The sequence below is a fragment of the Megalops cyprinoides genome, chromosome 7 (genome assembly GCF_013368585.1).
Source record: "Megalops cyprinoides isolate fMegCyp1 chromosome 7, fMegCyp1.pri, whole genome shotgun sequence".
NCBI lineage: Eukaryota > Metazoa > Chordata > Actinopteri > Elopiformes > Megalopidae > Megalops > Megalops cyprinoides.
The window spans coordinates 8,607,055-8,630,019 of NC_050589.1; the positions used below are offsets into that span (position 1 = coordinate 8,607,055).

At 46.6% G+C, this 22,965-nt stretch overlaps 1 protein-coding gene across 1 annotated transcript in view; it reads left to right on the top strand.

The window, feature by feature from the left end:
• trim33 (tripartite motif containing 33) overlaps positions 1-21,858 on the top strand; it is a 34,221-nt gene extending 12,363 nt beyond the window's left edge. Inside the window, exons 4-20 of the mRNA XM_036533289.1 lie at positions 787-919; positions 5,315-5,431; positions 6,085-6,199; positions 8,105-8,251; positions 8,573-8,690; positions 8,807-9,090; positions 9,695-9,868; positions 13,143-13,352; positions 13,912-14,047; positions 14,255-14,318; positions 15,124-15,274; positions 15,629-16,143; positions 16,226-16,346; positions 18,145-18,219; positions 18,360-18,512; positions 21,015-21,065; positions 21,308-21,858. Of these exons, the coding sequence (XP_036389182.1) occupies positions 787-919; positions 5,315-5,431; positions 6,085-6,199; positions 8,105-8,251; positions 8,573-8,690; positions 8,807-9,090; positions 9,695-9,868; positions 13,143-13,352; positions 13,912-14,047; positions 14,255-14,318; positions 15,124-15,274; positions 15,629-16,143; positions 16,226-16,346; positions 18,145-18,219; positions 18,360-18,512; positions 21,015-21,065; positions 21,308-21,562 (2,819 nt within the window). The 3' untranslated portion in view covers positions 21,563-21,858. The remainder of the gene's footprint in view (positions 1-786; positions 920-5,314; positions 5,432-6,084; positions 6,200-8,104; positions 8,252-8,572; positions 8,691-8,806; positions 9,091-9,694; positions 9,869-13,142; positions 13,353-13,911; positions 14,048-14,254; positions 14,319-15,123; positions 15,275-15,628; positions 16,144-16,225; positions 16,347-18,144; positions 18,220-18,359; positions 18,513-21,014; positions 21,066-21,307) is intronic.
• Positions 21,859-22,965: the final 1,107 nt, after the last annotated feature.

Below are 22,965 nucleotides of genomic sequence, written 5' to 3' on the forward strand. Positions count from 1 at the left end.
GGGCACAGGGCACCGGCTGTGACCCTGAACAAAGGGGAGCTGTGCTGCTGACCACTTTACCGCTAATACATCTGCCACCTCTCCCCTTTTCTCCTCTCCTCTCTTCTCCTCTCCTATATCCCCTTCTCTCCTCTCCTCCTCACCCCTCCTCTCCTCTCCCCTTCTTTCCTCTCTCCTCCTCACCCCTCCTCTCCTGTCCCCTTCTCTCCTCTTCTCCTCACCCCTCCTCTCCTCTCCCCTTCTCTCCTCTTCTCCTCACCCCTCCTCTCCTCTCCTTCTTTCCTCTCTCCTCCTCACCCCTCCTCTCCTCTCCCCTTCTTTCCTCTCTCCTCTCCCCTGACCTCCCCTCCTCACCCCTCCTCTCCTCTCCCCTTCTTTCCTCTCTCCTCTCCCCTGACCTCCCCTCCTCACCCCTCCTCTCCTCACCCCTCCTCTCTTCTCCCCTTCTTTCCTTACCCCTCCTCTCCTCTCCTTCTTTCCTCTCTCCTCCTCACCCCTCCTCTCCTCTCCCCTTCTTTCCTCTCTCCTCTCCCCTGACCTCCCCTCCTCACCCCTCCTCTCCTCTCCCCTTCTTTCCTTACCCCTTCTCTCCTCTCCCCTTCTTTCCTCTCTCCTCATCTCCCCTCCTCTCTTCTCCCCTTCTTTCCTCTCTCCTCATCTCCCCTCCTCTCCTCTTCCCTTCTTTCCTCTCTCCTCCTCACCCCTCCTCTCCCCTCCCCTCCTCTCCTCTCTCCTCCTCTCCTCTCCCCTTCTCTCCTCTCCCCTTCTCTCCACTCCTCCCTGCAGAGTCTGTTGGTCAGTCGGGTCAGCGGCCGGTCTTCTGCCCCGTGCACAAGCAGGAGGCCCTGAAGCTGTTCTGCGAGACATGCGATACGCTCACCTGCCGAGACTGCCAGCTGCTGGAACACAAGGAGCACAGGTGAGCCGCAGGAGCAGGGGGGCACTGCAGTGTGGGGGTGGGGGGGGGTCCAATTACCTCTGAAAAAAGGAAAGTAATCCCTCTGCAGCGCTGGGGTTGAGGTCGACAGGTGAAGCCCTTCAACAGTCCAGTCCTTTTTTAATCAATCAATAAAACACACCCACACCCACAAAGAAACATGGAGTGGATTTTAAACGTGTCAGCATGTGCCAGTGTTTTTACATGATCCTCAGTCTCTGCTGCTGACTGGTGTGCTGATAGCAGACTTTCGGTTGCCCCTGGCAACCTGGCTCCTAAAGCAGTGCCCTGAAGGTGGGGGACGGGGCCGTCCTGGTGGGTGTGAATGCGGCTCTGTTCACACTCCTCCCAGGAAGTTCACCTTTATCATTCAAATTCCCCCCTGTCACCGTGACCCCCCACAGCTCAGCGCTGTCACCCCAGTGAGAACAAAGGCTCTCGGCAGTGCGCCAAACACACATACCCAGCTAGGTGTTTGTTTTCTCACTCACTCAATCACTTACACACACACACACACACACACACACACACACACACACACACACACTCTCACACTCACACTCACTCAGCCTCGCCTTAGCTTTGTCACTCACTCAATGACTCACGCTTGCTCGCTCACTCCCTCACACATAGACACACTCTCACACGCTCAATCTCTCACACGCGCTTAGCTGCGTGTTATCTTCGCTTTCTCACTCACGCACACACACATGCTCAGACATTTGCATACTCACACACGCACGCATGCGTGCATGCACACACATGTGCGCTCAGCCATACATTTTCTTTCTCACTCACTCAATCAGTCATGCACACTCACACACGCAAGCGCACACACGTACGCTTGCACTCCTTCACACTCAACCTCACACATTCTAAAACGGGCACAGTCAATAACCTGAAAGTCTTCTTTTTTTTTTTTTTTTTTTTTTAAATATCACAGCTCTTTCTTAACAAACGAACAAAAATGATAGAATCTAAAATAAAGGAGGGTCTATACCTTGTGCAGCATACCTGTGATTTAGAGAACAAAGGGCCAGAGGTGAAACGCAGCGCCTCCTTCATGACAGAAAGGTGTTGAAATAGTGACAGGGGGAGCAGGGATTTCAGAAGGGCTGTGATGAGATTTCCAGGGGAAGGCCAGCACAGGCTGCTGGCTGTGGTTCTAATGACGAGCTCCAGCTAAGGATCTGTTACAGTGATCAAATGGTGAGGAAATGAAAAGGCCTGAGGAATCTGCATGCACAGGTGCTGCAGCACCAAGCCCAGCAATGTTACACAGGTGGAGCATTAAAAAAAGCAAGGCTTATCAATTTGATGTTCTAAAAATAAAGCAGTACTGTATAAGGACGTGACTTCCTTGATTTGAATCTAGTCATGTCAAAGTCTTTAATGCTCAGTCTTCTGTAGATGAGTGTCTCAGTTTCTTTCCTTACAGAGAGCAGCCCATTATTGAAAAATTATAGCTAGCAGGTAGCGTTAGCCGGTTAGCTAAAACGTGGCTGTGATGTTGTACTGATGATGTGAGTACTGCTGCTTTATAAATGCATATCTAGTTGCGTTTTTGAAACTGCCGAACTAGCTGTGACTTTAACTTGTAAAACCAATGCAAATCCTATGCCATATGAGTTCAGACGCCTTCTATAAGATGCAAAAACTCAAACCGAGCTCCTGTCGTCAGTCAAATGTTTATAAATTCATGTGATAAATTGGCCAACTTGAATTTAGAAGGGAAATGAAACTGCAGAAATCCTCCTCTGGTTGTGGACTGGAAGACATTGGTTGGGAAAAAAATGTAGTTAATGTGATTTGTGGTCTGCAGAAAGTATAGACAAAGATGTTGTAGCAGAAGACAAGATAGAGTATTTTTTTTTTCTTCTTGGCATTTTCTTTTGAAGAATCTGATCACTGCACAATTTATTCCAGGGATCTGGCAATTAATTGCAGGAGTGGGCCTCAAAATTTCTCCACGGGAATATGTCATGCATGAGAACATGTTTCTGAGTGTTACTTCACTAATGCATTAGAAGTATGTTTTTACATTTTCAGATAATTGTGATACAGACATCCCTGTTTTTATAACGCAGTGCATATCTGGAAAACCCATGGTAACCGTAGGATTGGGGTCTTATTGTCCCATAGATGCTCTGTTGTAAATAGTTATGTACATCACCAAGAACAGAAATCACTTTTTTTTTCTTTCAAAAGACTGGATAAATGTGATATCAAGTCAAATATTGATAAAAAGTTACAATAATGTACATATTTGTAAAGTCAAATGTGCTTGCACCCAAAATACAGTAGGAAATTCGGTATTGCACTGCACAAGGATTTATGAATGGTAGGACACGGAGGAACAGCAGGACCAAATCAAGTCTGTAGGCAGGTGGTAATTTAGTAAAAGGGTGAAAAAGACAGTGCACACCCTTGAAGGATAACATCAATCAATCTTCAGGCGTGGACAGACAAACTGAACCTCAGTGCCCCCCCCCCCCCGGACTATTTTTTGCCTCTACTCTTATTCTCACCTCCTGTTCTCTGACATCATACATCTGTATATTCTTATAAAGGCATTTGCATTTTTATAAAAGTAAGTGCGGCTCGTCATAACCCAGATCATCATAAAACGGGCTCTGCCTGCATAATGTGTTGAATTATTAATAGTGCTGTTTTATTAGCTATATTTCATAAGTGGAGAATGAGTTATGTTAATGTAAGGCACTCCACTGTGTTGAATAGCCCAGAAGTTGGAAGCACTTGGAGTAAGCCACTACCTGACACTTTTTATTTTATGTGAGAGAGTATCATCCTGATTAAATGTGTTATAGGCTTCCTGTGCTTCCTGCACCCACAGACCTGTAGCTAAGGGACAAGCGAAGGGTACATAAAGAAATGAGACTGATGAATTAGTAGTGGTCCTATCATTCTCTACATTTTGTAAATATCTGTACATATACACAATCCTAAGGGCAAGCAAAAAGAACACGTTTAGTGTGTTGAATTTAGTGCCCATTAGCTCGTCATTACATTTTTGTCCTTTGCTGGAAATATAGCCTTAGATACTATAACGGGCCTCATTGGGAAAATTTTTCCGTGGACAAATGCACTTACTTGTGTTAGTAAGAACTAAACCAAATTATAAAAACTTGGACAAAAGTATTTTAACTTTTTTTTTTTTATAAATTGCTTCTGTGCAGTTGGCAATTAGAAAACTTACAGAGATCTAAAAGAAATAGATTGGTTTCATTGACTTTGGTATGCATTGCAGCAAGTGTATTTTTTATTTTGGGTAATATATATGGCTATCACAATTTGTTAGTGATGTAGACTGCGTAATATATTAAATCAAGTAGGCCCCCAGCATTTCAAATTACAAAGACTGAAACGCGTTTAGTTTACAAAATAATGCTATATAAACAGCCTCAACATCTTTAACTGTTATGCTTTGTGATATGAAGAGCAATCTTGCATACAATTTCAATTTTACTGTGTACAGTATCATTTCAGCTTTAAGTAAAGCATGATAGTTAATGCAGAAAACCTCAATAAAATACAAGACCATGACTGTGACGCAGATAAAATGATTGTATTGGTTGTATATCTCGTATTGTGACTTGAAATTAAGGCCTTGTTTTGTAAAAATAGTACAATTTATTTATCACTGCGGATTCTTAGAAATATCTTGTTATGAATTGTAAGGATTTTAGGAACAAGCTATGCTGACATTCACTGACATTCACTGCTCCATAATGTCGTGGATCTGTTACAAAACCCATTCTACAATATGCAAACATAACTGAAAGAGACCCAAATATAAATTTTGAATATCATGATTATGTAGAGCTGTAGTTAAATCAAGATCAGACAAAGTCAAATGCGCTGCCTTCCCAAGAGGGAAATGTTTTTTTCCCCAGCATGGAGTTGGGTTTGCAGAGTGGTCTGCACTGCACTCCTTTGACTTTGTTAGCACTAGTCTCTCCATATTTTCGACATCAAATACAGAACCTTCATTTCATTGCTGTGTATTATTGTGGGTACAGGCAGAGAACCTGTGAGCAAACTCCCTAATCTCCCCTGTCGTAATGAAGTGTAAGCTGTGATGTTGGGGAGTTCAGTGATGTAATACTCTCGTGTGCAGTGGTTGAGTTGGCCACACTCTGCTGTGTAATACTCTGTGGGCAGTGGTTGAGTGTTGGCCACACTCTGCTGTGTAATACTCTGTGGGCAGTGGTTGAGTTGGCCACACTCTGCTGTGTAATACTCTGTGGGCAGTGGTTGAGTTGGCCACACTCTGCTGTGTAATACTCTGTGGGCAGTGGTTGAGTGTTGGCCACACTCTGCTGTGGATGGTGCTGAGCCCTGGGTTCCCCTCCGCAGGTACCAGTTCCTGGAGGAGGCCTTCCAGAACCAGAAGGGCATCATTGAGACCTTCATGGCCAAGCTGCAGGAGAAAAAAAACTATGTTCACTTCTCTGCATCTCAGGTGCAAAGCAGGTAAAGCCACTTTGGTCTTATCTTTAAACATGACTTGGGGGTGACTATCCAGCACAGGTGAGAGGTGGGATAGGTGGGTGATAGTCGTAATGCCATTTGGCCCTGACCGCTGGCAAGAAAAAGGGTGACACTGTTTGGACTCATTTATGCCGTGACATTGAGTCTGGCTTTGTGAGAGCTGGCTGCAGTGATGTATGTATGTGTATGCACTATTAGCTTCCACACCAGGCGTTAAAAGCACCTTTAGAGCCAGCATGGGTTTCCCACAACCTAAGCGAGGCACCTGGGATGGTGTAGTTCAAGGTGGTGTGAGGTCATGTGAACTTCATTCCAGTTTGAACGTTCTATTCTTGCATGAGATGTTTTTGCCTGAGCCTATTCATGCAAGTCACAAAATGCATGCACAGGCAGACTTGTCTTGTGGCTGTGTTACAGATTTACAGTATGTATTAATGGATATAAATGGTTTTGTGCAGCTTGAGCGTAGTAAAGACAGGAGTGCAATTACATCACACTGCAACAGTCAGTGAGGGATTCAGATATTTGGACACTGTAAGGAGGTCCGTTGTGTTCACACGCTTGTCTCTATTGAGGCTAATGTCTAAATGTGTGCTAAACACTCTCCCTCTCTTCCCCTTCTCCTCTCCACTCAGGATTAAAGAGGTGAATGAAACTCACAAGAAAGTGGAGCATGAGATCAAGATAGCAGTTTTCACACTCATCAACGAAATCAACAAGAAGGGCAAGTCTCTGCTGCAGCAGCTAGAGGTGAGAGAGCTGGGGAAGGAGCACTCATTAAATCATCCTGCACTCGCAGTGAGTCAGAGTGAGTCACTCTGAGTCAGCCACAGTGAGTCTCTGAGTGAGTGAGTGGATGAATCAGTCAGCCATAGTCATGCAGCACATGCAGCAGGTGAGCACTGCAAGTCTCAGTGAGCCATAGTCAACTGTGTACTTTTTAGGACAGTGCCAGATTTAATAGTCATTTTGTTAGTTACTTGGATTCAGGTCAGTGCTCAGCCGTGGTTGTGTCAAAGTGGCTAATTCTGGTTGATTCCCAACAACTCTATTTTGACTCATTGTCAGTACTGAGTCACTCAAGGGGCCGATTCAGACTTGACGTGTGTGTGTCTGTGGTTATGTCCTTCTGTGACGGATTGCATGTCTCTGTCGCTCCTAAGTGCATTCACACATGGGCTTCTTTTGAAGTGAATCTGGCCAAAATTGGGGTGTTTTGCATCAAATGCGGATGTCTCATTTTTGCCAAGGTATGCATGTTCTTACTTGACATTTAAGCCTCTTTTCTCTCTGCAGCCCTTCTGCGCAGAAAAGGTCGAAGTGTACACAGTACTGTGAAATAGCGGACCCTGTCGGAACAGTCTGAAAATGTCTGTTACCTACCTACCTAGCTAGAATTCTGGAGAGCACAGTATTGCAGTTGTCTGTCTCTGGCAGTAGCAGAGGTGGCAGAGATGATGGAGACACGGCTCTGGGAACTTGACTGAGGAACGAAGAAACCCCCAGTATTTTTTAGATATTATGGTGGTGACAGTGGTTCCAGTGCTTTTGAGAAAGCTGCGGTTTCTGACAGCTCCTCCTCAAAGACCTGTATTTTTTTTTTTTTTTTGTAATGCATTACATTTGAATATTATGTTTGAAAGGGGTGAGCAATGTGTCCATTTGCTATAGCTGAAACGATAGCTAGCTAGCAAGGCTACGTTGAAAATAGGCCCATTCATACTGATGATCACTGTTGTGCTTTAGAACACAAAAAGCATTCATTCAACACATTTATGTCCCAAACTAATTTCAGCCAGCAGTTGAATTACCAGTTATAGTCAGTGAGTAGCTCTTCGAGACTGATAGCCAGTCCTCAGCTGTTATCTTGAACAGCCACCTTTCTTTTGTTTTGATTCCTATACTGGAATTGTATGCAACGCTGAGCATGTGTGCGGCCAGGCCAGCTAACTGAAGCAGAGCCCTATTTGTGTGTAAGATTGATAGCTTTAATAAATCAGCTTTGAATTCTTTAAAATTACTATTATTTTTCTGAAATTGTAAGCATTCCTGCGCTCAGTCAGAAAAAAAAACTTAATGTTTGTCACATTGTTGAGTTAAAAGATAAATCCGAAATGAAAATATATTAATGCTTATTTTAAGGTTGGAAGTAACAGTGGCATTCAGCCTCTGCTGCAGTGTTTTTGGACACTCTGTCCTGATAATTTTGGTCATGCACAAATCCAGCGGATAGGTAACTTAAACGTGGCGATCATAGTGTTATGGCACTTACAGGCTAGCAGCTCATGCTTTCGGCCACATTTAGTGTTTAACTTATTGCATGACTGAATGCAGGTCCACTGGGCACAGGCGTGTGGTTTGGGACTCGGTCTCAGTCAGATAATCAGCCAGTCTCAGTCATACAGTTGGTCACCCTCAGTCAGACTCAGTGTGTCTCAGGCTGTCAGTCTGTCATCTATTCAAAGGTACATTATGTCAGATCTGGATATTCATGCTGACGTAATTGCACCACAACTAAGAATTGTTTCCACCTGTCTCATTGATGAATATTGAATATGACTAATGCTGATTGAAGTGCTTATCTCGGAGCAGGCAGATCAGACAGTGATGAAACGCTCTGTGCGTGACCCTTCTCCTGCCCTCTGTCCCCCCCAGAGTGTGACGAAGGAGAGGAGCATGAAGCTGTTGAGCCAGCAGAGGGACATTAACGGCATGGCCCAGCAGATCCTGCATGTCCTGTCCTTCACCCACTGGGCCATCAGCAACGGCAGCAGCACGGCACTGCTCTACAGCAAGAGGCTGGTAAGGACAGCCTAACGCAAACACACACACACACACACACACACACACACACACACACACACACACACACACACACACAGCTCCCCTCTCTCTCTCTGTGTGCCTGGAAACAGTCCAATAGGTTCTCTCAAAAAATGATTCATGCACTTATCTACTCCGCGCCCAAGTGCGCTAATGAAGTTTACACGGTGATGAGGTTTCGAAAGCCGTCGTATTAATAATCCATTTCAGCGCAGGCATCAGGCAGAGTTTACATTTGTCTCTGCTCTTAAGCCCTGAGGAAGTTTAGTCACCGCTGCTGATGCTTGTCTCTCTGTGCAGATCACATACCAGCTGAGGCACATTCTGAAGGCCCGCCTGGACCCGGTACCCCAGGCCAACGGGGCAGTGCGCTTCTTCTGCGACCCCACCTTCTGGGCCAAGAACGTGGTCAACCTGGGTAAGCGGAACAGGCCAGCCTGTGCTCCTGTCCGCAGGGGTGGCATGCTAAATTCTGCCTGGAACCTTTCTTCAGAGTGCTACACTCACGTCCTGCCCGTCTCTGTGGTCCCCCAGGTAACCTGGTGGTCGAGAAGATGCCCCCGTCGGTGCACCCGCCCAACGTGATGGTGGGGCCCATCTCCCCGGGCCACGGGCACGCGGGGAAGCACCCGGGCCAGATCAACCTGGCGCAGCTGCGGCTGCAGCACATGCAGCAGGCGGCCTACGCGCAGAAGCAGCAGCAGCAGCAGCAACAGCAGCAGCAGCAGCAGGCGCAGATCCAGCAGCAGATGCGCATCGCCTCTCAGATGGCCTCTCAGCACCCTAGGCAGGGGGGGCCGCAGATGGTGCAGCAACAGGTACCCAAAGCCGCCCTAGCCACCCCCCCCCTGCACACCACCTCTGCTCTACCGCTCTTGTGACCACCGTGGCAACTGCTGCCATTTGTCCCTTCCTGTCCCTCTGCTATGCTACACTGATCACTATCAGTCTGTGATCTGATGATCTTCAGATTTATTTCCATATTACCTTTGTCATGAAAGCGTATTTGCTGTTTTAATCAGCTTTGATATGAGTTTTCCTCACCCCTGTCTTTGCACATCTTAAAATGTCCATCTCATAGCCTCTTCTGTGCTCTTCTCCTGTGTGTCAGGACTTGTAGTACTTGCTGTTTATTTAACGTGTAGTATTCCCATTTGTTTTGGATTATGTGATGTAGGGACTGATGTATGATATATTTGACTTCCCTTGTCAAGTCAGGTTGCATAAGCTAACTTGTGGTCAGGCTTGTATAGTGTTATGCTCACACTCACTGGTTGTTACCCTGGTCTGACACCGTTGCTCATTCAACCTGAATGGATACACTTCTGTTCTATTGTGCTGGAAGTGGCTCTGGATAAGAGCGTCTGCTAAACGAATGTAACGTAATGTAATGGACAGTCCCTGTTCCTCCCCTCTCCTCAGCCCCCTCGGCTCATCAGCATGCAGGCCCTGCAGAGGGGGGGTGTGAACGGATCCTCACACATGTTCCCCTCGCACCACCTCCGCATGGCTCCGGGACAGGGCCGCATGCAGAACGCGCAGCCCAGACACAACGGCCAGCAGTATCCCATGATGCAACCACAGCTACAGAGACAGGTAGGCCAGCAGTATCCCATGATGCAACCACAGCTACAGAGACAGGTAGGCCAACAGTGTCCCAAAATACAACCACAGCTACAGAGACAGGTAGGCCAGCAGTATCCCATGATGCAACCACAGCTACAGAGACAGGTAGGCCAGCAGTATCCCAAAATACAACCACAGCTACAGAGACAGGTAGGCCAGCAGTGTCTCACATCCTATAACCACAGCTACAGAGACAGGTAGGCCAGCAGTGTACCATAATACAACCACAACTACAGAGACAGGTAGGCCAGCAGTGTCTCACATCCTATAACCACAATTACATAGACAGGTAGGCCAGCAGTGTACCATAATACAACCACAACTACAGAGACACGCAGGCCAGCAGTATCTCCGTGATGAAACTGCAACTACAGAGACAGGTAGGCTAGTCATACCCCTACGCTGAAGATACTACTGAACAAACAGGTAATACAGCAAAACCCAGTGATGTGCCTGCAGGAAGTTCGGCAGTACACCATGAATGCCCATGAGGACCGTGTCTGTTGCAGCTTTCTCCACAGGGCAATGTGTTTAAGCTTTGACCTCATTTTAAATGGGACTGATTGCTTGTGGTGGCCTCTGTTGCTCAAAGCTCTGTAGATGGATCTTATCTGAAGTTTTGTGTAAGGTTCGGGTTCAGTGTTTTTAAAATAAACCGGCAGTCAAGTTTATTCATGCATGAATTCCACTTCAGTTATCCACTTCTGCTGTCGGTGATTAAGCCTGTTTCCATATCAACACAACAGCGCAGGTGTATTTCAGCTGAATGGGCTGAAATGAGATGGAAGGCAGAATATGCAGAATATGGAGTTGCTTTGTACAGGCAGCTTCATTCCAGCCTGCATTATTATACTGCAAGGCATAGCAGTCTAGTGTAAGGTGCCATTCACTGGGTGCGGATTTGAATAATGACATTTCGCAGCATAAGGCCGATGCGCTTAGGAGTAACACAGTCGAATGAATATGCCAGTGGTGCTGTGAGAGAGATGTCTCTGTAAGCTTGCAATTCTGAAAGTTCCAATTTTTTTTTTTAACTTTCTCCCAATTGGCTCGGTTGGTGAAAGCGCAGAGCCGAGCCCTGCGGTCCGAGTCTGATCCCCACACCGCCAACAGCAGGCGGCAGTGTAGAGCCGTGAAGCGGTTAAGGAGCAGGGCTCGTAACCGAAAGGTTGCCGGTTTGATTCCCCGCTGCGGCACTGCTGCTGTACCCTTGGGCAAGGTACTCGGTAACCCTCAGTAAATATCCAGCTGTATAAATGGATAAGAGCATTTGCTAAATGCCAGTAATAATAACAATAGTTAGCTGAGAATGACCGTGAGCCCACAAAAGTGGGAAAAAATTGCCCTCGTTCCACCAGGGTACGGTGGGTGTGTCTGCAGGGTCCCCTTGTCCTTTTGCTCTCGTGCACATTCGACTAGTTGGGCCTGTGAGTCACTTAGCTGACGTCAGGAAGATGCGCATGCCCTCCGAGGGACTATGTGCCATGGATTGCATTTGAGTGTAGAGGATCGCTGTTGTACCTCATCACTCCTGCACACACGCAATGGTTGCTATGGTGAAGGCGAGCCTAATTTGTACAAATGGTGAATCCAAGAGTGCATGCACGAAATGGGGGTCCTGATTTTGTACCTTCATTGTTGATGTTTCGGCTTTTTATAATTTTGCATCTAATGCAATAACACTTGGTTATAAATTGCTCATATTTAATGTGTGAATGCAATTTCTAAACATTTCCTCATCCAAAATAAACGGTCATGGCTTAAGTCGTGCGCTCAAGCAAAAATGCTAATTCTTGTGTTTTGTATTATTTTGTATTCAACAAAATGAATACAAAATAAAGCAATCATGGATCAGAAAGATCCTAATTATTTTAGAAGCACAATCTTGATCTCCATTTTAAATTTGGTAAAATAAAACTGCAAAATTAAATCTTAATGAAATTTCAGATTAGATCAAACTAATGGCTCTTGGGGTCTTTTTATCATGTGTATTTTTCTCTTAATCAGTCAGAGCTTCTCTCACCTTGCTGTGCTTTTTAATCATCTGTTAAATTACATTGGTTGATTGCTTTTGCTCCATTGTCACATTATTTAAAGGAGCCTTAAGCAGACACCCAAATAGTTTCACTATCACCCCCTGCTGGCCATCATCAGACAGAGCAGAGACAGAGCTTTATAAAAACAGTTGATCTTGCATTCTGTTCTGTGTACAATGTGACTGTTGTTGCAGAAATCTCTTCTTTTGGAGTTAATGGGATTTAGACAAAAAAATCAGGTGAGATTTGATCACATTCTAAAGGACATACAGCTTGGCTGTTATCTGAGCACTATTGGATAATCTGGATATTTGTAACAAAAATCAATCGGTGAACTGTTAAACTTAGGTCATACCTGTGACACCACAGAACTGTCCATAAAAATACATATCACTGGTAAAATATGTAATTGGATTGGATCAATTTTTCTGACAGTAATTTGTCAAGTAATTTGTGCATAATCAGTGTACTCTGGGTATGCTACATTTGTGTGATGTTTTTTTTTTCCTGTCATGCCTCAGAAGATTACAGTTGTTTAAATCAATCTTGTTGAAAATAAAAGCACTGGATAGTGCTTACATTACGTGGACAGTATACATTACATTAGGCCTGGCAGAATTCAACATTTTATTTTCATCACCAACAGTTGCTGTGAAGAAAGTGTTGTCTGTGATACTGTTCAAATTCAGCTCTAAACATTCTAGAGTGTTCTGCATTGTTGGAGACTGGAATTATTTGTGATGAAACATTCTGCAGTGCACAGCTGCAAACAGGACCTCTTTAGGTTATGTGTGCTGTTAAAGGTTTCCACACCGGAATGTAAAATTAAGACTTGAGCAGCTAATGGAATCTGTGAGAGCCAGAGAAATTGATGCTGTTAATTCAAATGAAACCAGATTTCACATTATTATGGATGGAGAATCACTTACACGGCAATTTTCAAGTTGGCATGCTGGCGAATGGAGTAATTCCTCTAAATCAAATTAACAAACCTAAGGCTAAGGGAACATCACATGGTCAGAAATAAACATTGAATTCTGGCCATCATTATTATGTTTATGTAAAATATTTTTATTAGATTGTTTGGAGCTGATGTAATATAGTAAGTGAGTAGTACATGTTAGCTCAGCTCCCTGTGTTCGGTCATACTGTGCCCCCAGTTTAAGTTTGACCTCCCCCCCCTCTGTCCCCGCCTCTGTCCCCCCCAGCACTCGAACCCCGGGCACGCGGGGCCCTTCCCCGTGGCGTCCCTGCACAACGTGAGCGCCGCGAACCCCACCAGCCCGACCAGCGCCAGCATGGCCAGCGCCCACGCCCACCGCGGCCCCACCAGCCCCATTGTGGGCGCCATCGAGCTCATCCCCTCCGTCACCAACCCCGAAAACCTGCCCTGCCTGCCCGACATCCCCCCCATACAGGTACAGCAGTGGGACTGTGCCTGAGGGGTGGGGATGTCGCCATGTGTTGCGTTTAATAACGGCAGTAATGAGCTTTTGCGAGAGACACACATGTCAGTAACTATGAACAGGGTGGTAATTATGGTTTTAATGATGTATAGTGATGGCTTTTTTTTAAATCCATTTTATATGGTGATAATCATGGTGGTGTGTGTGATTAGTTTTGATTAACGGTGGTAATGAGGGTTGAAAGCAAAGGCAGAATTTCCGTGTAAAAGTGTCGGAGCTAAAGTGTATTATACTTAATGGTAAAATTATCAGAGCTGAAGTGTGTTACACTATGGTAAAAGTGTGTTACACTGACACTGTACAGTATGTTATACTGTATAAAGAGTCAGCTCTTAAGTGTGTTATATTGTATAGTGAAAGTGTCAGAGTTAAAGTGTGTTGTATGGTAAAACTGTGTTATACTGAATGGTAAAAGTATATTATACTGTAATAGTAAAAGTGTGTTATACTGTACGGTATACTGAGCATTTGTAATGTTCCCCTCCCTCTGTGTGCTGCTGTGCTGTGGCAGCTTGAGGACGCTGGCTCCAGCACCCTGGACAATCTGCTGAGCCGCTACATTTCAGCCAGCACACACCCGCCCCTCAACCCCGCCACCAACATGAACCCCTCGCCCGGGCCCTCCACGCACTCGCCAGGATCCTCAGGTGGGATGCCTCCCTCAGTGGTTTCCTGGCCCTCTTCTGCTTCCTGTCTCTGTGTTAGAACATGCTGTGTTAGCAGAACCAGTGTCCGTGGGAAGTCAGTGACAGAATGATGACTTTGGAACATTACGCCCTCCCTATAACTGAACCTCTTTCACTTCCCTCTGTCTGTCTGTCTGTCTGTCTCTCCCCATTCTTCTCTTTTCACAGGTGTATCAAACTCCCACACGCCTGTCAGACCCTCCAGCACATCAAGCACAGGAAGCAGGGGCAGGTAAGAGTCCCAGGAAGGCGCAGCCTAACTTGTACAACTGTGAGAGTATTACTCATAATGGATATTTCAGTCAGGGTCCTGTCCAAAGCATATCCAGCCCTTCTTGAAGTAGCCTCTTGCCTTTGTAATTTCAGAATTTTGTTATTGTGCCATCATTACGGTCAATATTGCTTTTGGTCTTTCCAAAGTACATCTGTGCAGATATGAGTCGTGCTTGGGAGTTTTGGTTTCCGTTCCACATTTAAGAACATTACAGCATGTACGATGACACGTACGCCGGTGGTTATCTTCCTTCTGATCGTTTTGCTGGACACAGTCACATTTGGCTGAAGACTTTTTGTCAACCCTTGTTCCACTGCTTGTTCAGCACAGATTATACTCCTGTTTGGTCAAACATGGATAGGGTTACGGTCACTCAGGATTCTCTCAGCCTTGTGAGGTTGCCACTTTATGCTATGGACAGGGCGGATAACACATTCATTCCTTCCACGGGGAAGAGCTTAATCTTTAACTTGGTTAAATATGAGCTTGTCCAGGGAGATCATTTCTCAGGCTTTCAGAGATGGATCTAATAACATACTCATGTCACTGGTTGAGGTGTTGGTCACAGTTCTGTGTGTCCGCAGGTGCAGGTCTGCAGGCCCTGTCTGCGCAGTTGTGATGAGTATGTTATTTCTCAGAATGAGGAGTTGCCCACCGTGCTGCATATCTACGCAGCTGCGGCTCTGTGGGCCCTGTCTGCGCAGCCGTGATGAGCATGTTATCTCTCTGAATCTGATGCTTACAGTCCTCTCTGTCTCCACAGCTGCGGTTCTGCAGGGCGCACGGGGCCCGTCTGCGCAGCCGTGGAGCAGGTGAAGGTGAAGCAGGAGCCCGGAGTGGAGGAGGACTGCGGCTTTTCGGGGGCCACCGTTAAAGTGGAGCGGGGAAAGGACGGGAGGCGGAGCGCGTGCATGGTAGCTCCCCCGCTGTCTCTCACCCCTCTGCTACTCTCTCTCTCTTATCTGCTCTATAAAAGCTGATTAAAGAAGCGAAACCAGGAGAGACTTTGTCCTCACACAATGGTGTCTTTGTTCCTTTGTATTCTCTCTTCTGCCTGTTCGAAGGGTTACATATGCAGACGCATTTATTCTGTCCACTGAAGATTTGGTCTGTCTTTAATGTCAGTTTTGCCATCTTCAATGTTATTGCCGTGTGCTCCCATGTGAATCTCACTCTGGGTCCTGGTTAGGTGCTCCTCAGCCGTGTAGTTGTCCTGCTGAAACGTGTCTTTATTCGGACTGAGTGCATGTGTCTCTCTCTTGGTGCAGATGAGCAGCCCAGAGAGCAGTCTGACGCCTCCTCTCCCAGTGCTGGGGAATGTATCATCAGGGTCGGTCCAGGACGTGCTGAAGACCCTGGGGGAGCACGTCAAATCCGAGCCCCAGGATGAGGCTGGGGCCTGCAGTGGGGGAGGGGGACAGAGCAGCCAATCGCAGCCGTCGACCGCTCCCACCCAGACGGCGGCTCCGGCAGCTGCAGAGACCCCAGCTGAGACGAACGCGGCCGCGGCCCCGGCCACCCCTCTGACCAACGGGGACTCTGAGGCGGGGGACGCGAGGGCGGCAGGCTCCTCCTCGGCCCACCGATCCCCGCGCGGAGGGGGGGGTGGCGGCAGCGCTGGAGCACAGGGGAACAGCCACAGCTCCGCGGGGGGCAAGGACGACGACCCCAACGAGGACTGGTGCGCCGTGTGTCAGAACGGGGGAGAGCTGCTCTGCTGCGACCGCTGCCCCAAGGTCTTCCACATCACCTGCCACATCCCCACGCTCAGCTGCTCCCCCAGGTGAGGCTTCGACTGGCCGCATCACTCCCTCCTCCCTCCCACCCTGTGTCTGTCACCTCTGACCGTCCCCTCTCTCTCTCAGCGGGGAGTGGATGTGCACGTTCTGCCGGGACCTGGTCAAGCCGGAAATGGAGTACAACTGCGACGACGTGGACAGCAAGAAGAGCAAGAGCGAGAAGGGCCTGAGCCCCGAGGACCAAAGAGTGAGCGAGAGCACGCAAACGCACACGCACACAAGCACACGCACGCACGCATACGCAAACACACACACACACACGCACGCACGCACGCACACGCATACGCAAACACACTCTCACACACACGCACGCACACACACATGCATACACATACACACGGTCACACGCACGCACGCACGCACGCAAACACACACTCTCACACACGCACGCACACACACACAAACGCACGCTCTCACACACACGCACGCACACACGCATACGCAAACACACACGCACGCAGGCACGCGCACGTGCAAACACACACTCTCACACGCACGCACGCACACAGCCACAATGCTCTACAGAAACCCCCTCACCCACCCCCAAATCTCTGGGACTCATTTTTGGCTATAGCCTAAGATGATCAAAAAGAGATCTAACTTACAGTGAACGCTTGAAAGTTTATTCCTGGTGCGCATTTTGACAAGTTGCAAGATTTTTCACTAGTTACATTATGATATTAAATGTGTGATGGCAGAAACTCCTACACATGTACACTCCTACATAATACATAAACTGTGAAGCTCCCAACCCAATTACCAATATATTTTGATAGCCTATGATCTGTGAGTTTACTGCGTATCCGATGAAAAAGCAGTACTCAGGATGGATGATTTTTCAGAACAGTGAAGGGATAACAGAGAATGCTATCATTGATTTCATTTAAATTCAACATAAATGAACAGTGCTAAAAATGAGCGGTATTTCTGACAGTTGTCTCAGAACCATGCATAACCACTCTTTTTTAAAAAAAAAAAAAAACTACTGACTTTACTAAGGCTGTTTTCACACTTGGTCTGTTTTGTTGGTCCGAACTCGAATGCAATTATCCCCCCCTCCCCCTGCCCCCGCTGGTCTCCTTTCACATTTTTGGTTGCGAACCTTGGTCCGTTTACGTCATTAACACGTAAGGAACGTGCAGCTTTTATTCACCAATGTCACCAGGCAACGACGCAAAAGGGAGGCAAAATAGCGTTTACTTCCTGGTTTTAGATCGGATAGCCTTCACACCAAATGCAAACTGCACTGCAGTTCAGGTGAACCGTACCCCAGATCCCCGTTTTCTGGAGAACTCGGGTATGGTCCCAACAAAACGAACCGAGCTAACGCCTCAAGCGGATTGGGTCTGCACCAAAATCTCTAGTGTGAAAGCACCCTAATTGACTAAAATGCAGGTTTAAACAGTGCAAGTGCCAAAGATGTCCAGTGTTATGCGCATGCTGTGATTTGAGCGTGTACGGTGGGGTCACATGACTTTGTTGCGTTTTTCTGTCAGCTGCAGTTGCCCTGTTGATGCTTCTCTCCTTTAGGCATCTTGTCTTTAGCCAGCTGTATCCTTCTGCTTTTCCTGGACTGTGCCAGCAACCAAAAACCCAGTACATCTTCATCATTATTCAGCTTCAGTCAATAATGATTCAGTCTAATGAAGCGAAGCCAGCTTGTGAAAAATATTTAAGACGCTGCCTATAATTGCTTGTATAACGGCGTTATTTATATCACCATTACATAATGGTAGGAATCAGTGTAATTATACAGACAATTTACTGTGATGTGCTCATTTTTACTAATTGCCTTTACAAAGGTGGTTGATGCCATGACCAACCAGCAGCTTTCATTACGAAAGCCTGTGATTATTTTGTTCAGAAAGCCAATTTGGATATTTTTACTGACTCAGGAGGAACAATTAAATTTTTGAAATCTTTTGCAAGATCTTGATTGTTAATGAATCTGTGCCCCCCTCTCTCCCTGTCCTCCCTCCTCACAGAGATGTGAGCGCCTCCTGCTGTACATCTTCTGCCACGAGCTGAGCGTGGAGTTCCAGGAGCCCGTCCCCTCCTCCGTAAGTAGCACCAATCAGACGCGGCGGGTAAATGCCACGGCCAATCGCATTACCGGTGTCCCGCCGGCCTCCAACCATGGCATCAGCCCCGCCCCACACCTCCTCACGGCTCCGCCCCTCCGCCCCGCCCCTCTCCCCAGGTCCCCAACTACTACAAGATCATCAAGCGGCCCATGGACCTGAACACGGTGAAGAAGAAGCTGCGGCAGGGCCACGCCCAGCACTACCAGACCCCGCAGGAGTTCGTGGCCGACGTGCGCCTCGTCTTCACCAACTGTGCCAAGTACAACGAGGTGAGCGGCATGCGGGGCGGGGCCGGGGGGGCTCAGCGGGGGACAGGGAGGACACCCGAGGGGGGGGCATGGTCGGGGGGGTGGTGCCACACACACACGCATGCCTGCAGTGCATGGAGGGCTGGGGCAGAGATGGCGGCACACGCACAAGGGGGCATGAAGAGATACGCACTCGGGAGAAAGTTAGACGTTCACAGCAGGTCACAGCAGACCGACAGGCGAGAGGGGGGAGAGAGAGAGGGGGTGGGTCTCTCTAATCAAAGCGAACTCTTAGCATGCTGCTGTTACCATTTCATCAATGTTGCGCTTGTGTCTAGCTTGTCCTAATGACCTTTCCTTTTCCAAGCGTATGCACTTTCGAGGAAAAAGAACATTATGGGTGGCCCTCATCTGGTGGTGCTGGTGGTGGTTGTTTTCCATTCATTAACATAATGGAGGCGAAGCATTCCTAAATTTGGGGTGGAGTCTGCAAAACCCTGTTGCTCCAAACATTTAGCTAGTTATAATTAAACCTCACATCAGACCACAGTTCCAAAACGATTTTATCTGATGTGTTGGAGGTATGCTTCTTATCAGCAGGGTTCCCCTGTGTGTCTACTCTTGTGTCTGTCATTTATCAAATTCTGTGCACTTCCTGTCCCTTGAATTGGTGATTGTCGGCTGACGCAATCAGGAAACCGCTGATTGCCTGCATTCCACAGGCACACTAACCACCTCTGTTGCTCTGACTGATAAGGCAGCAACAAAAGAATGATCAAACACCACTGGTGCTGCTGTGGTGCAGCAGAAGCACAAGGCCTGCCTCTCCCCAGGTCTGAGAGCGCTTCACCATTTCCTTAGCACCAGGGCACACAAGCCCTGAATGCTCTTTGTATGAAGCTGAAATCTGCCTGGCCTAACCCTTCTCTCCCAGTTGCTATATTTCTTTTGCTACACACTTGACGCCATGTTATTTCTTGCAACAACTGGATTGTGTGCAGCTCGGGAGGGGAATGTTTTTCATGGGTTCATTGAAATCAGTTGAATGGCAACACAGAGTTAACGAGCCAGGAAGGGTTTTACAACCTGACCGCTCCGTGTTTCTGCATCTCCATTCCTGCTGAAATGGTGTATCTGTGCTGTGCCTGTATCACTCCAGTCTCTCTGTGGATAAGGCTTCCAAGCCGTCTGTTTCCATGGGGGTAAGAGGGCTTTTTATAACACATGTCACAACTGTTCCTGTTTGGAGCAAATGGAGAAGAGCAGATTAGTGTCAAGATTTTGGCTGGTATTAACCGGTAGCCTCATTTGTACAAATGATTAATTTCCCTCGCTAAAAACTTTTTCGTCAGTGTAGAAGATACTGGACGTTCCCAGACAAAGAGCGTGGGAGTTGGACAGAAGTTTAAATGTGTACAACTCGTAGTGTTGAGTAAGTCATTGCTGCGGTGACGTAGGTCATGGTCGGAATGTGGAATAACTTAAAAAGGAGCATTACATAAAGTAACTTTGTACTGCAGCTGTCCAGGGTCGTAGTGCACTGTTTCACTGTCTGTATATCATCAGCTGTACTAAATATGAAAACTTTACATATGGGCTTATTTTGTTAGTGATGAATTAGTACCTAATGCTGTTCAGTTGTTTGTTCTTGGAATTTTTTTAAAACTTTCATAAAGGTTAAGGTTTTTAACATTAGCATTAAAAGCAAATAAGTATCTATATAGATAGGTGCTCAAGGTGTAATGTGAATGATGATATTGTAATGTAGTGAATGACATTGTTAAATTGGGTATATTTTCATGCAGTGCAATTCTGTGTAGTTTGATGGCAATCATTAAGCACAAAATATGCAAATCCTTGCCATCCTGAGTTAATGAATATAATGAATGAGCAATATTGTCATCAGTCCACTTGTGATTGAGAGGCGTGTCTGCTGTTCGTTTCTGTACAGTAATATGAACTTGAAAAAAGGATGTTACATTTGAATGTTTGAAATTCATTTTCATGTATGTATTTGTTACATACATATAACATTAACTGCTCACATTGGCGGTGTGGATTTGTGCAGAGGCAGGCTGTTGTTATGACTCAGTGTTCAGGTCAAAATCATTTTTGGAGTGTCTGAAATTGACTCCAGTTATGGCTCTTCGGTTGAAGGAAAGGACAGTTAATCATGTGCCAGATACCCTGTCACCCAAACCCATTCTTGTGTTGTCATGGTGGAATGTTTTCACCGTTGAAGTCATCTGACCATTATCAGTGCAACAAGTACCATCCATAAGTCTTACTCATCCGTGATTTGGTGTGTGCCAGTTCAGCTTACAGAAAACCATTTCAGGTCACTTCTGGGTCTAGACTGAGGTGTGCATTTTTAGGCTGAAACGACTCTGCTCCTTGGACAGTTGAAATACAGTTGGGCTTGTTTCTCTGCTACATGTGCGTGTGGTATAAAATCTTTCTTCCCCCCTTTTTTTGTTGATTTTTTTGTGTCTTTTTTTATTGTACTGTTATCGCCCTTTTTAGATGTCTCGAATAATCCAAGTTTATGATGAGGAGAAACAGATTAATGTCCAGGTAAGCCGTTTCTAACACACATGGATGAAGGGTTCTGCCGCGACCCACACAGGCCCCTATAGTGTTAACCCACTCTGGTTTTTCTCTCCCTCCTCCTCCTCCCCCCATCCCTCCTGCTCCACGGGGCTCTCCACCTCCTCTCCATGTGCTCTGCCCTCCCTCACTCTCCCCCTCCCTGTCTCTTTCTCTCTCTCTCTCTCTCTCTCTCTCTCTCTCCCTCCCTCCCTCCCTCCCTGGGGCAGGCGGACTCGGAGGTGGCCGAGGCGGGGAAGGCGGTTAGCCTGTACTTCGAGGAGAAGCTGAAAGAGATCTACCCGGACCAGAGCTTCCCCGCCGCCCCTGATGCGGAGCAGCGGGTGGCCGGGGCGGTGGCGGCGGGGGCGGCGCCAGCAACCGAGGAGGACGACGACGAGGTCACGGAGGACTCGGACGACGACTTTGTGCAGCCCAAGCGCAAGCGGTTAAAAACGGAGGAGAAGCCCATGCACATTAAATGAGCGTCGGCGAAATGGCGGGAGAAAGGAGAGAGAGAGAGAGAGAGAGATTATGATCGGTGAAGAGACGGTCCGTCTTCCCCCCCCTACCCCCACCCCCCATCCCCCCTTTCATCTCCTCTTGCTCTGACTGAGACGATCCAGCGCGGGATCTGTTGTTCTACAGATTATTTAATTCCATGTTCTCCCTCCGTTAAAAAAGTTCCAATAAAATAAGGTGAAATCAGCTTCCTTGGCTGAGGCCACTGCGGACATTTTGAAGACTTACTGGGAAGGACTGCATTTCCTCCACCAAGGAAATCTACACCTACTATAGAAGAAATTGCTTGTACAGATTTTAAAGAAAGTTGTTTTGAGTAGTTAAATTAATATCTGGTATTTTCTTTTTTTTTATTATCAGTTATGACAATGTTTGTAAATCTGTTGTGAACTATGCTTTATAAAAGATCTGAAACTTCCCATCTCCCAATATCTTGATGTACTATAAAATTTAACATGATACCTACCCGGTATTTGTATGTGTGTTTTTATTTTTTATTTTTTGGATGTAAATAATGGAAACCGAACTGAGAAAGCTAGTGGCTGCAGTGGAAAAATAATCACATCATTGTTTGGCCATTCATTTCAATAAACATTGTTCTTCAAGCTCTTTCTGTTAAATAGCGTTAATGACAGTAGGTGTGTCAGGAAATAAGATAAAGTACTCCTGTATCAATAATAAATTGATACAGGAATAATTTAGGGCTCATAATCAAAAGGTTGGTGGTTTAATTTCCCTCTGGGACACTGCTGTTATACCCTTGGGAAAGGTACTTAAGCTACAATTGCTTCGGTAACTATCCAGCTGTATAAATGGCTACCTATGTAAGTCGCTCTGGATAAGACCATCTGCTAAATGACAGTAATGTAGTGCAAATTTAGCTCCCATTGAAGATCAGAATTTCTGACAATAAGTGAACTGGTTTCTGGTGTTAATGTCACCGCATACCTTGTATTACCTCCTTGTCCAGATGATTTCCCAGAGCACCTGCATCTATTGATTAAATATTTTGATGAATGAAACATACGTCACAAGGATGAAAGTTGTCTTGTTCACCAACCACCACCAAACTACTGTAACCCTCTTTGGATCGAATCAGCTTTTTTTTTTTACCAGGCACAGACGCACTAGTAAGCAAAACTGCTTCCTCGTAAATCTTGAGACTGGTACACTTTTCCCGAGAATTGGCATTTTGAAAAGGCTTGTACTGACGATATTCTGCGGCTACTGATTAACCAATCTTGAGCTGGTGGTGTGTGCATGTTTAACATGCGGAGCGAGGTCCTCCTGCCAGAGTCATCGGACTCGCATGCGTCTTGCATAAGCATTTTTTTACCGGCCTGAGATCAGCGGTTTTTGCCTGTGT